We start from the raw sequence: 16,279 nt of genomic DNA, 5'->3' as shown, positions 1-16,279 counted from the left end.
ACAGTGTTGTTATTGCCAGGAGTGAATCCTCTGTCAGCAGGACATCATATAACTTTTTGATATTTTATTTAAAATTTTATAACGACTTTATTATAAAATAAATCTGACTATATAAAATTTAATTAATTTTACATATTTGTGGCAGTAGCAGAACAGCTCCAGTTGCATCTTCAGTGTACTGTGTTTGTTCATGTTGACTGCAGTGAAGGATGAGATGACAAATATTGTCAGCAGTTCCAGACAGCGTTACCTGAAATAAACTTTCGTTCCTTCATACACTTTTACAGAAGCATTGTTGTTACACATGTTCTTACTACTGTCAAGGGAACCAAGACCCTGGTGCAAATATAAGGTAATCTGCTCCAAGCTCCCTGCCCAGGCAGGGTCAGCCCACAACACATTGCACAGGATTGCATCCAGACGGTTCTTCAGCATCTCCAGTGAGGGGGACTCTGCAACCTCTCTGGACAACCTGTTCCAATGCTTGGTAACCTGCACAGTAAATAAGTTCTTGCTCATATTCAGGTCGAATTTCCTGCGCATCAATCTCTGCTCGTTGCCTCTCGTCCTATTGCTCGGCACACCGAGCAGAACCTAGCTCCATCCTTTTGGCACCCTCCCTTCAATACTTATAGACACTGATGAGATCCCCTCTCAGCCGTCTTTCCTCGAGGCTGAGCAGGCCCATCTCCCTCGGTGTTTCTCACAATTCCGCGCCGAGCCCCCACACAGGCGGCGCTTCCCGCCCCCGCCATCCCCGACCCGCTCCTCCCCTCCCTCCCCTCCCTCCCCCGCCCGCCCGCGGGGCACCAGCGGGCGAGACCATGAGGGCGCAAATGGGGGGAGGGCGACCGAAGAGGCGCCACTCACGGCACCGAGGCGCAGTCGCGGCCCAGCCGGGAGGCGCTCGCCACTGGTTTCTCCGAGGCGCCGTGAGGGCCGGGTCCTCAGCGTGAGCGCGGCCGTGGCCGCCGGGCAGCCCCGCGCCTCCCCCCGTCCCCGTGCGGCGGCGGGAGTTGGTGCGGGCCGGCGGCGGAGGAGGCGGGGGGCGGCGGGGGCGCGCAGGTGAGCGCGCGGCTGAGTCTGCTTCCGGCGCGCCCGCGTCCCCGCTCCGCCGCGGCCGGGGAGGCGACGCCGGCGAGCCCCGCTCCGCGCAGGTAACACGGGCCGGCCGCGGCCCCGCCGCCCCCGCCCCTCGCAGGCGCCCAGGAGGGGAGCGAGCCCACGGTCCCGGGGGCCCCTTCCCCCAGCCCGCGGCTGTTCACTCCGGAGCCGGCTGGCGGCAGCGCGGGGGGAGGGGCGGGTGCGCGGCTGTGTCCCTGCGCTCCGCCGAGCGGAGCCCGGCCGGCCCGCAGGTGCGGGGCAGGGCCCGAAGCCAGTGCTGCAGGAGGAGGCAGTGGAGCGGAATTCCTGCCTCCCTCGCGCCAGGTTCCCATCTGCGGCGCGTGTCTGCAGACGTGCGAGCTGCTGGGATGACAGATAACACACACGCTGCCAGCTTGCCCTTTAAAAGTGATCGCTTAAAGCCAGCCAGCCAGCCGTCTCAGTTTGGTTTTGGTGATTCTTAGCTGCCATAAACAAAACCTGCTTTTCTTTCTCACGTCTTGAAGAATAAGAGGCACGTAAAAATAAGAGGGAACCTTTAGCAGCTGTAGGAGGAAAGCACTGGAGCAGATTGAGGGTGGTGTTGTCAATTTACAATCGATAAGGTTATAGTTACTGTAATCGTATGCTTGAACTTCCCTTGCAGCGAAAGTTTGCAGGATTCAGCAGAATTAAGACCTTAAATTATGACCTTAAATTGCTGTATGGTGATTTATTAATTTGTATAAATTATTCTGTATTTCACAGTGTATCATGACTGTAAGGGATAGAAAAGAGCAACCACAACCAAGAACATGTAGAAAGCTTTTAATTTTTCTTTTTTTTCGTGTGCTGGTTTGTAAGTGCGATTACTTATTATGTCCTCATCATGATATCACTGCGGTGTATGCTGTTGGCACCTCACAAATGATAAAAAGTGCTGATTGCAGAGTCTAGAGAGGCTTAGGGAAAGACACCACGTGTGTTGTGGTATCTCAAAGGGTATTTCAGCTTTTATTGGCTATGAGTTCAAAGATGAGCTTTGTGTATGCTTTATGCTGAATGAGACACCTGTACTAACTTAACATTTTTTTCAGGTACCTTGTTGATACCTTGCAGAGGCAATGGAGGCAATGATGAAAACCCTGTTGTAATTAAAACATAAAGAAAAAATATTCTTTGCTGTGCAATACTCTTAGTATCATTCAATGCCTACTATTTCAGAAGATGAAAAAGAAAATGGTTCTGGAAATAATGGAAACACTGAAAACAGACCTGGGAAAGAATCCCCAGAAGTTTCTCTTCACGATCCCGTGAAGCCATACTGCATGTCAGACACCTCCACTGCATCCTTGGTGTCTAGGGAAGATGGGCATTATCCATGGGGATGTCCTGTGACTCACACAAGAGAGAAGTTTTATACCATCTGCTCAGACTATGCTTTTTTAAACAGAGTCACATCTATTTGTAAAAGTCCAAGTGCTTCAGTTAGTGCCTGCCTATCAAGTAGTGCTGCCTTAAATGTTGGAAATAACACACCTAACTTACTCAGCATTCAAACTGGTGCTTCAGAGATTATCTACAATGAAGATGCTAACTTGGAAAGCCTGCCTGGCAATCTTGGAAAGCTTCCACTGGCATGGGAAATAGACAAATCTGAGTTCAATGGCGTGAACTCAAATCTGAAGAACAAAGCAGGTGAGGTGGTGATGTTTTGATGTGAAAGGAAAAGGCTTTTGTTTCTGGCTTGTTTGTGAAGGGAGCTGGCCAGCACGTGTTTCCCGTGAGGAATTGCTGTGGAAGAGCCTGTACTTCATTTCAAGGAGCCTGCTCATCAGGATAGGCGAGAGAGAAGGAGTGAAAATCAGTATAACTGCCAGGGGAAGTTGATCCAAAGCAAGGCTGACTTGTGCTTAGCTGTGTAATATTTGGGATGGTTTCTGGTGTCTGACCCTCCCACTGTGTTGTTGGAGTGGGTTTTTTTCTTTTGTTTTAATAGGACCTAGTATATTATGCATCTAGATGTATGGCTTCAAAAGAGGACAAAAGTATTTCTGCTTTAGCACATGGCCCAGCTCTCCATTTTCTGCTGTCACAGTGGCTTATAAAAAGGAAAAGACCTTGGGTGCATATTATTATTAATGGATTTGCATATAAGTTTTCATCAGAAACTGTAGCTGGTTGGAAGGCTGGCAGTGAAAAACAAGCATTTAATTACGTTCTGTGCCTACATAGTGTTAGGAGATGGGAGGTCCATGTTGGTCTGAGACTATTTCTGGGATGGGTGATTTAATGCATTAGAATAATCAGATTGACTTATCTCTAAACAGTTGGGCAGGTCATCATTAATTCTGTTCATGATCTAAACGCCATGTTGTTTACAGAGCTAATGGCAGCTTTACAAACCTGTTGACAATTCAGATTATGTATTTGAGCTTTCTTCTTTCAGTTAACATTTAGTCCCAGTTTACGCTTACTAACACAACTGGTGTCTCCATTTGAGCTGTATGCTATTATCAAAAGTATTTAAGAAGAAAGCTGCAAATGGCAAACTAAACATTCATTTGATTCTGAAATTTCATTTGCAGGCAGCATGAAGAAACAAGGGACAAAGAAGAAATCAGTGGACAAAAAGAGCAAACAATACAGGGAGTGTCCTCAGCGTTCAGCTCTTGAAGATGTGAAGGAGAGAAAAGTGCTGGACCTTCGGAGATGGTAGTATTTATGAATTCATTTATGAAGTTAAGAATTTATGAACTACACTAACCACATAGTTTCTCAGTAAACACTGTTGCTAGTTACCTGATTTCAAACTTCTCAATAATGACTTTGTAATTTTTTTTTAGTAGAGATGTTAAGCATATACACACTGTCTCATGCATTCTAGAAGAAAAATTAGAGCTTTCCTCCCATCTGTTGAAATTCTTAAAACATTTTTCTTTCTAAAAATTCCTTTTACTTTCTGCACAGGGAAAAACTTACATGGGGATTCATTGCAAAACAAAATACAAGTTCAGTAGCATGGTCAAGCAAAAAGTAACCTTAATACCATTGATAGGTTTTACTTCTGATTTTACTTTTTACTGGGAAATACTTGATCAGAAGCTGTCATTTCTATACAACCATTATTGTATTAATGTAGCTAGCTCACTAATTCAATTAGTTTAATGCATCTGTCTGGTTCTAACCTAGGGAATCTGTGGCCCAGAATGACATTCATTAGTAAATTGGTAGAGATATGGTTTGCCACAAGTGCACGTGTTAGAAGGGAGTGGATAAAACCATTCATTATATTAGTACAGAATCATATTTTCATACAGGATTATTTGTAGCAGACTCCCATGGGGCTGTTAGAAATTTGACTGATGTGTATGAAATACAGTAGTGGCATCTGGCAAAGAAATTTATTAACATATTTCTTAATTTTTTTTTTTAAGGATACAGTTGCTTTGGGTTTTTTTTGTTTAATTTTAATACAGATGGCATAAAAACATTCAATATAATGTGGCACTAGTGGCATGGCACACAAAAAAGTAGTTCATGTTTGTCATATATGTGAGTCAAGATTGTGTTACTAATACGTTTGAGGTTTTTTGTTTAAGGTATTGTGTTAGCCGACCTCAATACAAGACTTCCTGTGGAATTTCATCCTTAGTGTCTTGCTGGAATTTCTTATATAGTACACTGGGAGCTGGAAGGTAAAGCCACACATAGACTGCTTTGCTTTGCCTCTAGAGTATCAAAACTATGTTTCTAATTACGACACTTTTTTTTTTTAAAGTTTACCCCCCATCACTCAAGAAGAAGCCTTGCATATACTGGGCTTTCAGCCCCCATTTGAGGAAATTAGGTTTGGTCCCTTCACTGGAAATACAACTCTAATGAGGTATGTTTGGTTCTTTTGATGCAGCTAAGAGACAGAACCTTAAAAAATATGGTAGTAGTTAATTTATTTAAAAACTAAGTGGCTGACATGTTAATCCTCTTTAAGTTTTAGAATAATGAAGCATACCTGAGTACTCTGACAATGAAACTTCTCAAAGGATTGTTTGCACTGGCTATTTTGAATTATTTGATGTTGTTACACAGGTCAGGTCTATGTGAAATTGTATTTGATTTTTGGTTCAGTTTGTGTAATGGTTATATAATACTCTAATGAGCATAGTCTCCTGGTTAGGAAACTTTCTCTTTACGCTTATTTTCCTCTTTTTTGAAAATGCATGTTAAGTGCTTGCTAGTATCATTGAAATGGCCTGAAAAGACAATTGATACACTACTGGCTTAATGTAAAATGTAATTTAAGAAATGAAAATGAGGTAGTGCTGAATCCTTGCTGCATTGGAGCTGTTCAGGAACAAAAACAGGGCTGGAGTCACAGAACACTTTGCCATTTTTTATCACTTCTGCTCTGCTGTTTCCTGATATTTAAAGGTTAGACCTAAATTCTTTGTACTTTTTTATTTTAAATTAATAAGACATTCTAGGATTAAACAGAGCCAAGAAGCATATTGTACTAGAGTGCTGAACATGTTGACAGGGCTTTGGTGTGTTACGTTTTAAAAACTTTTGCAGTGTTCTTGCTTGCTTCATGAATTGTATTTGATTTAGTTAATTTTTTTTTAGGGCAGTATGTAGTATTTGGCAGATCAGGGTTGTGCTGGATTTGAAAATGTGGCAGCAGTCTATTCTCCATCTAGCATACTGGCTAGATCATTGGAAAATATCATGAAATTTTCCTTACTTGCTTTAGGAAACTCAGATCCAGGATTTGTATCTCTTCAGAAGTATGTCAGGGTATAGCAACTCTATGGTATAGCAACTGTTACAGACCAAGATGATATGATGTTCTGTCTCTTTGTGTCAACAGTCTATACAGACAAAGTTGAAAGTTATAATTATTCTTTGATTTCCTCTTTGAGCATTCTCTATGCAGCAGAGAAGTTACCTATCTTTCTGTTTTCTTTTTTTTTTCCTACCTTGTCCAATAATTTTGAAGTGCTTGACAGATTGGGAAACAGGAGGGCTGGAAGCCAACCCCATTACCCAACATAGCTTTATGATTGAGGTATTATCTTCAAACATGTGAATTTGAATCTTCCAATTCGGGCTTGTCCTCACTTAGTGCTGCAGTGAGGAGTTGAAGTATGAGGCTCCTGTGATGCTCAGGCTTTGTGAAGTTTAAGTGAGAGAAACCCAACAGGATAAGCAGAAAGTCTCATTTGAAGGGTCCCTTCTGGTATCTTAGATTTCATTTATGTACCCTACAAATCACAGCTGAAGTTTGGTACCTCAGAATTTGTGTGTCTTTCTAAAGGCTGAGTAATTGAACATTAGAGGTGACTGGGCTAAATACAACAGGACCAACATTTCACATCCAGATCTTTGGTTATTATGTATCTATATGTCAAGTCTGGAAAAGCAAAATGAAGGAAAAGGCTCTGTGTATTTACTTCTCTGTCCAGGATATGTAAGTTTTGTATTTGGTGCCATGGTAATCTACAATCTAAATATTAGTGAGGTGGGTACTTAGTAGAGACTTTTTTTCTTAAACTGTCTAAGCACAGGAAAAGTGTGAGAAATGAAATTGCATTTAATAACTCTTGAGTTACTACAATCTTTAAGCTTATTGTTTCAGATGGTTTAGGCAAATAAATGATCACTTCCATATCAAGGGATGCTCATATGTTCTGTATAAACCTCATGGGAAGAACAAGACAGCTGGAGAAACTGGTACGTAGCTAATGCTAAAGTATTTACCTTACAGTGTATAAATTGAAAAATCCTGCAGTGTGTAGTATTTGACAGGACAAAGTCTGTAAGTAGTACTTCCTCTCCAATATGAGGTATCAAATAGCTCCAAGTTGGTTGATTTTTCTTCCAAGTTGGTTTTACTTTTTCTCTTATTTAGCTAAAAATTTCATTTATACTTTTATCATGATAAAATACATTCTGTGCTGTGTATTCTGCTGTCACAGAATTGGAATTTTAAGATATCCAGGAGAACAACTGCATTTCGAGTTCTGTGTTGGTGTGTGGGAAGATTTCTTTGCTCTCATCCACTGTGAGAACAAAAAGAATTTGTCCTTACTTAAATGTTTTATGCTTTTAAAAAGCCCAGTTTTAAAGGTAATGAACTTACCTGTTCTGCCTGGCTGTAGCTAACATCTGTCTTTAAAGTTATTATGATTATTCTCAATTAGCTTATGAAGCTGCATTTTTGTCTACTTTTTAGGTGTCCTGTTTAAAAAATTTTACTTTCCTTCACAGTTTACTAGCCTTAGGTATAGTCTGGGTAATTACCTTCTATTGAAAGCACAAAATCACGCTGAAAAGTTTTAAATATTATTAAAATGGATTTTTTTTCTTGACATCCCACTTGAAAATTGTCATGTTCCCGTGCCTCTTCAGTCTTCTGAAACTGAGCACTGTGGTCACATTATAAACCATTGATTGCCTCTGTGTGTTCCTGAGACTAGGAAGCTCCAAGAGGCTCATGAAACAAAATGTTTGAGTGTTTTCAGTGGTTTCAGTATTATCATCAATGTGTGCCACATGTGACATAGGGCAGCTGGGACTGCCTTCTGTTGCAGTGTGTATTTCCTGGGTTAAGAGATTCTTCTGGTCCTTTTATTAAGTTTGATTCTGATCTAAACACTAAGCATACTTTATATTGCATTTCCCTGGTACAGACTATGCAGCAGATAGATAGTATTTAATTTCCTGCCTGGTACAAAAAAGTACTAAGTTCAAAATCAAAAGTGTATTTTGTGCATGCCTGTGAGGTCATGTCCTCCCACTTAAAAAGCAGTATAATTACTTGGTTGTCAAATAGGTCTTTTTTTCTGCTGACTGTGTTACACAGGGCCCAAAGCACCCTGGCCTGTAACCTGATCTTTCTGTGTAGCTGCAGGGGCCCTAGCAAAGCTAACACGTGGACTGAAGGACGAATCAATGGCCTACATCTACCATTGCCAAAACCATTATTTTTGCCCAATTGGATTTGAAGCAACCCCAGTAAAAGCTAGTAAAGCCTATAGGTAAGATACTGTGTTTATGCTTATTTTAGTGGAAGAAACACAAAAACTTACTGCAAATTGAGACAATTTTTCTCCTTAAATAATGGTTCTGTTTGTGTCATATAGGCATCTGTGTGAGCTAGAAAAGCACTACAGTGTGATTTGAAAGGACTGACTTAAAATGAAACATAACTAACCAGACTACATTGAGAGAACTTAAATCAGAAAACTCTTAAGTGGTATTAACAAATTGGTTTTTAAGACCTTCTATCCATGTAGAGAGAAGGTAGTTATTTTATTGAAGGACAAGCAAAGGTAACTAATCTGAAAAATGAAATCGTATGGGCTGAAAAAGACCAGGTAGAGTGTTTTTTAAGGCTAAAACAATAAAAGGCCAGCTAATTATAGTGAGAATCTGTTTCTAGAGAGCTTGAAAAGGAAAACAAAGTGTATGTTGCAATTTTCCTTTATAAACTAGAAGCAAAAAGTCTACAGTGATATTAATCCTTCATGAGTTGGATGTAATGAAATTTACATTTAGAAACCAGTGCTTGAGTATGGCATAGCAAAGGTTGTGTAGATATCATAGGATGGTGGTTACGTACTTTTGTTGCATTTATATTGACTAATAATGGTGATGGTGAACTCCAACTACTGGCATGTAAGGCATATAAAAGTAAAGATGTGTGAAGAATTTGTTACCAGGAATTGGGAGGGAGTGGGGGGAGAAAAGCTAGAAGAGACCTTTGGGCTAAGATATTAGGTTTGGCTTTTTTTAACAATGCTTGAAATGCTGGAGTATAAGCTTAATATGCCAGTTATTTTTAGAATAGAAATGCAGTTTCCTGTATAATACTTTCAGATTTGTCAGAATGACTCTACTAGGATAATATAATGCAGTAGCTGATACAGTTTTCAATTGAATACAGATGTAAAAAAAAGGGTAATAGCACTAATATTCATACGGAATTTGGGGAGAGTCTTGTATTAAACCCACAAATTTTAACTTTGAAAATATTAATTCTTGAGATACATAATAACTTTTGTAAGGTATTTACCTTGCTGCTTGATGCAGAGTGCTGTACTTTGTAGAGCACTCTGTGCGCTCTCTTGAGGAGAGTAGTTTGTTTTACCTCATTCACTGAGTCATATTAAGCCGTTATTCCTCTCTCAGAGGGGTTGCAAACATGGTATGTGTTAAAGGATTCTGTTGGACTTTCTCTGTGTTCAGCCATTGGTCAGTATTAGTATTATAAAGCATCAGTAGTCAATCCCTGAGAAAAATAGCAGATACCAGAATTGGGGAATGTTAAACAATGAACAGTGTAGGTCACTAGTATGAGGTGAACTTCTGCCTATTTGCTTGCTGAGCAGTCTGACTTTGACTTTGTTGAAGAGGTAGGGTCACATCAAGGAATAGAGAATGCTAGCTCTACTTTTGGAGTTTAAAGTGGTCATTGATTGGGGTGATAAAGCGTAATCATCTGAGCCTAATTGGTTCCTAGTGTGAAGCTTATGATAGGGTTAATGAAAGCTTTTAATATATGAAGAAAAGAATAGAGTTTTTTATTGAGACTGAGTTCACTGACTTGCCAGGTTTGTGAGAAGAGTTTAAAAAATATTCCCCAGGTAGAAATCCAACACATCAGTCTATTTGAGTTTACCAAAATGTTAATCTCTTACTTCACTCAATCAGTTAGGAAGAATCTGCACTAGAAGACCAAAGTGAAAAAAAACTAGATCAAAAATACAGTCTGAGAAATAATATGATTCAGAGTGTGGAAACATAGCATGCCTTTTAACTAATTTAAATTTATGTTGTTTAGTAACGAGTGAGAACAACTTTCATTCTTTACCCATGGCTGAAATAGATTCTTAGTTACTAGTGATGTTATTTTTAAGTTACTATTATCTTTTTTTCTTAACAACAGTTTTCTTCTAACAATGTAGCATGAAATAATAAGTTCAAGAAGCTTTTATAGCCTTTCTCTAGGCTGGAGGTCATACCAAATGAGCATCCTGTTTTCTTTGATTTTTCTGATCCTACTGAGGGGAAAAAAACAGTTTAGTTTTCAGAACGACTACCAATAGATTCTGGAGCAGTTCTTGTTTACCTGTTTTTGCACTCTACTTGCAAAGTAAAATTTTTATTTAAAAATCCGGCTAAGAAACATTTGAGGTCCCAAAAGAAGTGGGTAGATAGTTTGCTAGACTGAGCTTAGAGACAGTTCTTAGGTCACCCACAGACTTCCTGTATGATCTTAGGTTGCTGGATTTGGACTCGGGAGACCTGGGTTCAGTTCCCAGTTCAACCACAGACTTCCAGTGTGACTTTAGGTAAGTCAATCAATCTATCCTGTGTCTTGGTTTCCCATCTTTGCACTGGTGGAATACATTGTTATTTTACAGGGAATTTTTTGAAAGTAAACAAATTGTTCCAAACAATAAGGCTGTATACTGTCTAATACCCTAGGCAGAAAAATGTCAGGTTTTGTCACAGTTGAAACTGATGTAGTTTTTAATGAAATAATTATGCACAGCTAGTCACAGAACAGTCCTTTGTATCTTGCCAGTTTTGCCCTAATACCTCTTAGAAATTTTCCTTGACAAGTTTACTGCAAGCTTTGAGCTTCTTGAAAGTTGATTGCAAAGTAGTATTAATTCAAAGGTTTGGATTTTAGTATCTGGTATTGGATGTTTAGAAGGAAGCATTTAAAGTTGCCAGTTTCGTTCTTACAGATTACTCTACAGCTCTTAGTAACAACTGTCAGCCAAGGTGTAGTTTAAAAATAATGGAAATGACTCTTTCATGTCTGTTAGACATCACAGATAGGGAGGAAGCTGTTTGTACCACATTTATGTGGCTTTCCACAACTCTTATTTCTGTTGTTTCCTATATATTTATATTTACATCATGTACCAGACTGTCTTTCATCCAAATAAATCTGCTTTTAGTGAAAGTCTGTCTTCCTCTCAAATAACATGTAGAAGCATCCCCAAGGTTTGCTTTCAGGCCTTATGGAGCAAAAGGTTCCTCATACACAGTTGCAAGCGCTATAGCACAGGAGCTGGTTTTTAGTTTGGCTGAGGAAACAGTTTTAAATGTTAGAAACTCCTAAAAAGAACAAGAGACTAATATCTTTGTAGTATGTACAATAAATCTTACTAGGATTGTATCTTCTTTTGAACAGAGGTCGTGTCTTGCAGCAAGAAGTGGAATATTGGATTTTAATTGGAGAGCCCAGCAGAAAGCATCCAACGATACACTGTAAAAGGTATGTTACTTGGTAAGAATGTTTTCTTTCAAAACAGTTTGTAGTTCTCTACTCAGAGTCACTGAGTGACTTTTTAGTTCTTTTGAATGAATATATACATGTGTATATATATGTATCTAATGGAAACAGATGCTGCTTTAGTGAGAAGCTTTGTGTTTTGACCTCGAGGCTGGCTCTGCACTTTTATATCACCTGTCAGAACACATGTGGGCTTTCAAGACCCAAAGCCCATATCTCTTTTTTGAGTGTGACGCAGCTCATATTAGTCAGGAAGAAAAGACAGTTTCAGCTGTCATCGTGCCAGTTGTGACTTACAGTCTGCATGGCCCATGGAGGAGTTTGCCCTGGAGCTGAGGGCATCCACAGGCCTTGTCTGGGCTGTGCACAGAATATTCTGCTGCTGCTGAGATTGTGCACAGAATAGTCTCCTAGCTCAGCTGCAGCCTGTACTCTGTTGTGTTATTTGCTTATCTGTGCATTCAAGCAGTACATTTAAGATGAGAAACAGTACATTTGACTCAAACAAAGTTGGTGTCTAAACTAGACATACAGACTAGGAGAACTAGAGGGTGCTATGTAGAAATATCATGGATTAGTTATATTTAATAATTTTTATGTCAGTAATGTGACCTTGTCAATAACTGCAAATACCTGGATATTTTGGACTATGAGATTAAGTGCAACAAAATTAAAATCACATTATGCATATGATAGGAGAAATGGCATATTGCAGGTCCCAAGGATAGAACTTTGTTGTGTGGTATGTTAGCTACAAGTGGCACAGGAAAAAGTTTCTGAATATATAATAAAACCCTCTATAATACTAATTTTGATTGTGGAGACATTATTCCTCCTGCTGCACTCCCAGTGAGAGCTGGCAGAAAGTTCTGTGCTTAAGGAAAGGGGGCAAAAGTTGGCATTTTCTCAACTTGGAAGGTGATGTTAGAGAGAAACGAGTAGTTAGACATTGATAGAAATGAAAAGGTGATGTACAATTTTAAAGAGGTCTGGAATGTGAAAGTATTTGTTTCAGTTGGGCTGGAAGGAATTATGAATCTTTGAAAAGCTGAGTGAATGGGAGTGATTGAATTGATAGTTTAGAATTAAAGAAAATGTAGGAGTGAATTATGATGAAAGCTGTCTGGTAAAAGCCCATTTAACGTGCAAAAGAAACCAAGGAACCAAACAAAATAATACAAAAGGGTAGGAGAGGTTTAAATTTAAAAAAGGCTAATGTCTCTCCTTGCCTAAACCACACTTTGCTTCTTTCTTTTCCAAACTGATGAATTGCTAAGTGTAAGGAATGTAATTATGACTCATGGTGCTCTTATTAATTTTGGAAGGTGTTTCCCAAGAGCAGGGATGATCACTATTAATGCTTTGATTAAAAGTGACACTTTTGTGTCTAGCTTGATGTCTTTAATACTGAGGCTTTTGTAACTTTACACATTCACTTATCTTTAAATCACTGATAAGACTATTTAAAGCTACAGGTCTGTATTTGCATGCATGTGTACGTGAGTCTTCGTGCTGCTGAGGTTTCATAAATATCAGCTGAGCAGTAATGATTTTATTCTGTAGGTGGACAGATATTGTCACTGACCTAAACACTCAAAATCCAGAATATCTAGATATTCGACACCTAGAGAGAGGATTGCAACATCGAAAAACAAAGAAGGTAAGGTAAACTTCCTAAGAGGGGAGGAAACTCATGGTAGGTTTTTGCAAACTTACTCATACTTCATCAGTGTAAGATGACTTCACTAAAGGAATTTGTTCTGTTGTGAAGCATTGCTGAAGACAGAAGTATAATGTGGGCTCTTGCATACCAAAGTCATTTAGATTTACTTGCTGGACAAGATATAAAACATCAGTAGCTTGGTATATGCAGGATATCTGTGTATACAGAATGTATTTGGTCAGAATATTTAACTTTGTTGGTTTAAAATGTAGCTGCAGCAAGTATAGAAATGTTCTGCAGACAAATTACAGACCCTTTGGGGTATGGCCCTCCGACATTTAAGTGGGAAAGAAAGTACAATTGACTAGGATCAGGCATAAATGAATGTGTGTGTCTCCCCTGTGTGGAGTTACTGTCAATGCATGTGGCTTTCTTTCCTATAGATAGGGCTGTATCTCATGGGTGGAGGATGTGTTTGTGATTTGCAGATTGAAACACTGTGAGAAATAATAGACTGAAGAGATGATTTCAGGTGTGAAGACCCTATGGAAGACTGTGTCAGCAAGATCAGTATGGACCAGAACAGATAATTACTGAGAAGATAGCTAGAAAGTCAAAAAAGACTAGCAGAAGATAAGTGATACTGGCCCATGAAGGATATAATTGATAGCTTAAAAAGATGGAAGAGATGAATAGCAAGTAGTAATTGAACTGGGAAATAATCAGAACTGATTGATGCAAGTTGTATATTTCTGTATATGATTTTGTCGTGTTTTGTTGTTGTTTTTTTATTTTTTTTTCCCTGGTTTGTGTGTTGTGGCACTTCTTGTTTGCTTTCTTTTTGAAAGTATCATGTTACTTGCCAAAATGTTGATGTCAAATATCTATGTATGTTAGAGATGTGCCTGTGGCATTTAACCAATAATTTTTTTTACTTTGATTAGGTTGGAGGAAATCTTCATTGCATCATTGCCTTTCAGAGACTTAACTGGCAAAGATTTGGTCCTTGGAATTTTCCATTTGGGAATGTTAGACAGAATAAACAATCCCAAACACAAGGACAAGGAATTTCCAAATCTGAGAGTGAAGACAATATATCTAAGAAACAACACGGGCGACTGGGTCGATCTTTCAGTGCTAGTTTTCATCAAGAATCCATGTGGAAGAAATCTAATCTTCGGGAGAGGAGGAACAGTGGGTATCAGAGTTACAATGATTATGATGGAAATGATTAAAATTAACTTTAGATGATAGAGTTGATATATTAAAGTTAGTTTTAATCAAAACATATTAGGGATTGATTAGTCCTAGAACACATAAGAATAGAAATTATGGTATAAGATACAGCTTCATAATTATTAAATAAATATGTTGATATGGTTGTAATAGATGAGATCTGATGTATAAAGTGACAGATAAGCACAGATTGTTGTAATTTTGCAATCAAAGGTGAACACGATAACAAAATCAATCATTTCTTTTGAAATAATTGTAGTATGTCCTGATCTGTGAAAACAAAGAGCAGGTTGAAATGACTCAATGTAATAAACAAACTTCATTGAATATATTTATTGTTCAAAAGCATGAAAAATTATGGTATGGCAATATAAAAAAAGGGTTATTCTGCAAATGGTGTAAGGATAAAAGTAAACATTGCCTTTGTTTTTAGCACTTCATTTTAGTATGGCTGCCCATATCCAGTGCAAATGAAAAAAAAAGATCACATAGGTTAGAAAACCTTGTTGGATTTACAAAGAGAATGTACAGTCTCCGTTTAATTCCTATTTGACTTCTATCAGTCAGATAATCATATCTTGTCAAGCAGGTCTCAGTTTCTTTTCCCTTATCTGATTGCCTGTTTTTGACTGTGAGGAATCACCTGTTTGAGGATGGAACTTCTCTATTATTTTTGCTCTGTGGGTAAAGTGGCTGAATTCTTGCCCTGGAGCCTGAGAGCATGGACTCACTTAACACAAGCTTATGAAATTCAGTATTAAAAGCTGCATTTACCATTAGCCAAATGAGCTAGCTGAACACTGAGTTCTGTTGGCAGTTCTTTTCCTTGTTCAGTCTTAATCTCCGTCCTTTGTCTGCTGCTTTTTTCATTTTGTGTGAAGGGGATGCAAGTGCTGAAAATTGCTGGCAGCCCCGATGATATACCTCTCAGCCAGCACACAATTCAAGCTTTTTCGGGTGTCCCAGGTGAATTCTTTTTTTTCCTTTTTCTTTTTCCCTGAAAAATCCAGTTGTTTGCCCAAACACATCTCAACAATTGTATTGTTCTGTGTACAAATGTTCACACCTGCTCAAGGATTAATTTTTTGACATAAAAAGATTTGTCATGGAATGCAGGGGTTTTGTAGGTTGCTGCTTTTGTTAACCAAAAATGGGAGACTTTTAGACTTTTGTTCATTCAATAAAATTTGTTTTCTATCTTGTTTGCTTTTCATTTGTTTTGGAAATGATGGCCCTGCATTTAGTGAAGGTCTCCTGTAAAGTAGGTGAGCGACAGATCAGAGTTGCAACTACTACTTAGTAAAATAGGTAAGATCCCATGGGCTCATAAAAAGTGGTGCTCGGTGCAGCCACTGTGACTTCTATTTAATTTCACAAAGCCTGCAGCCTCATGACTGAACAAAACCCATAGGTTTTGAAATTTTATTTTCCAGATGAGCTATTTTCAGCCCCTGGTTTTGCAAGCTGAGTTTGGGCTGAGGGCTCAGCTCTGTTTAGAGTACTTGAGCTGTGTTCTTTAGGGGATTTAGGACTTACATAGCCAGAGTTCCATGTGTGTCTCTTAACTTTTGCTTGGTAGTGACAGTTGCACTGAGAAACAGGGTCTCTCCTCTGATGGTAGTTGACTGTTCTGCTTAAGTAGGTTGGGATGAAATTCTGGTTTTACATTTATTTTCCTCTTGGGCTGGAGACTGTCACACTTTATCCACAAAGTATGTAGTATATGGATTCTTCTAGCAGTATCCAAGTGCATGTCCTTGGGGTTGTGCTCCAGGGAGCTTCCCGTAGGGATTCCCAGATGGTGGGGTGCACTGGGGCTGTGGTTGAGGCAGAACAGAGAGAGCACAAGGCTGCAGGGGAAATCATGTTTGGGAGTGGGAAAAATAGGGCTACTTTTGGTCTGCATTGTGAGATTTTGTTCTGGGACAAGAGACTTCTTCCATTCTCCAACCAGAAAAGGGCAATAGAGCTGGTAAAATCTCTGGAGC

The 16,279-nt window shown here is 39.2% G+C and overlaps 1 protein-coding gene across 5 annotated transcripts; it reads left to right on the top strand.

Moving 5' to 3' along the window:
- Positions 1-913: 913 nt before the first annotated feature.
- BIVM (basic, immunoglobulin-like variable motif containing) lies at positions 914-15,488 on the top strand. Of its 5 annotated transcripts, none has more exons than XM_064408313.1 (11): positions 914-1,065; positions 2,181-2,781; positions 3,672-3,798; positions 4,686-4,781; positions 4,865-4,969; positions 6,719-6,813; positions 7,988-8,120; positions 10,365-10,436; positions 11,291-11,374; positions 12,956-13,052; positions 14,000-15,488. In XM_064408313.1, exons 2-11 carry the CDS (start codon positions 2,292-2,294, stop codon positions 14,288-14,290), a joined length of 1,590 nt encoding a protein of 529 aa, XP_064264383.1. In that variant the 5' UTR covers positions 914-1,065; positions 2,181-2,291; the 3' UTR covers positions 14,291-15,488. The 5 variants fall into 5 exon arrangements, with proteins under 5 accessions (XP_064264383.1, XP_064264387.1, XP_064264386.1 ...); XM_064408317.1 differs by lacking the exon at positions 14,000-15,488 and adding an exon at positions 13,544-13,980 and having other exon boundaries at positions 1,008-1,157; XM_064408312.1 differs by having other exon boundaries at positions 1,011-1,157.
- Positions 15,489-16,279: the final 791 nt, after the last annotated feature.

Source organism: Passer domesticus, chromosome 2 (assembly GCF_036417665.1).
Source record: "Passer domesticus isolate bPasDom1 chromosome 2, bPasDom1.hap1, whole genome shotgun sequence".
Classification (NCBI taxonomy): Eukaryota; Metazoa; Chordata; class Aves; order Passeriformes; family Passeridae; genus Passer; species Passer domesticus.
Note: the sequence above shows the minus strand (reverse complement) of the source record. Positions and strands in the feature narration are given on the sequence as shown.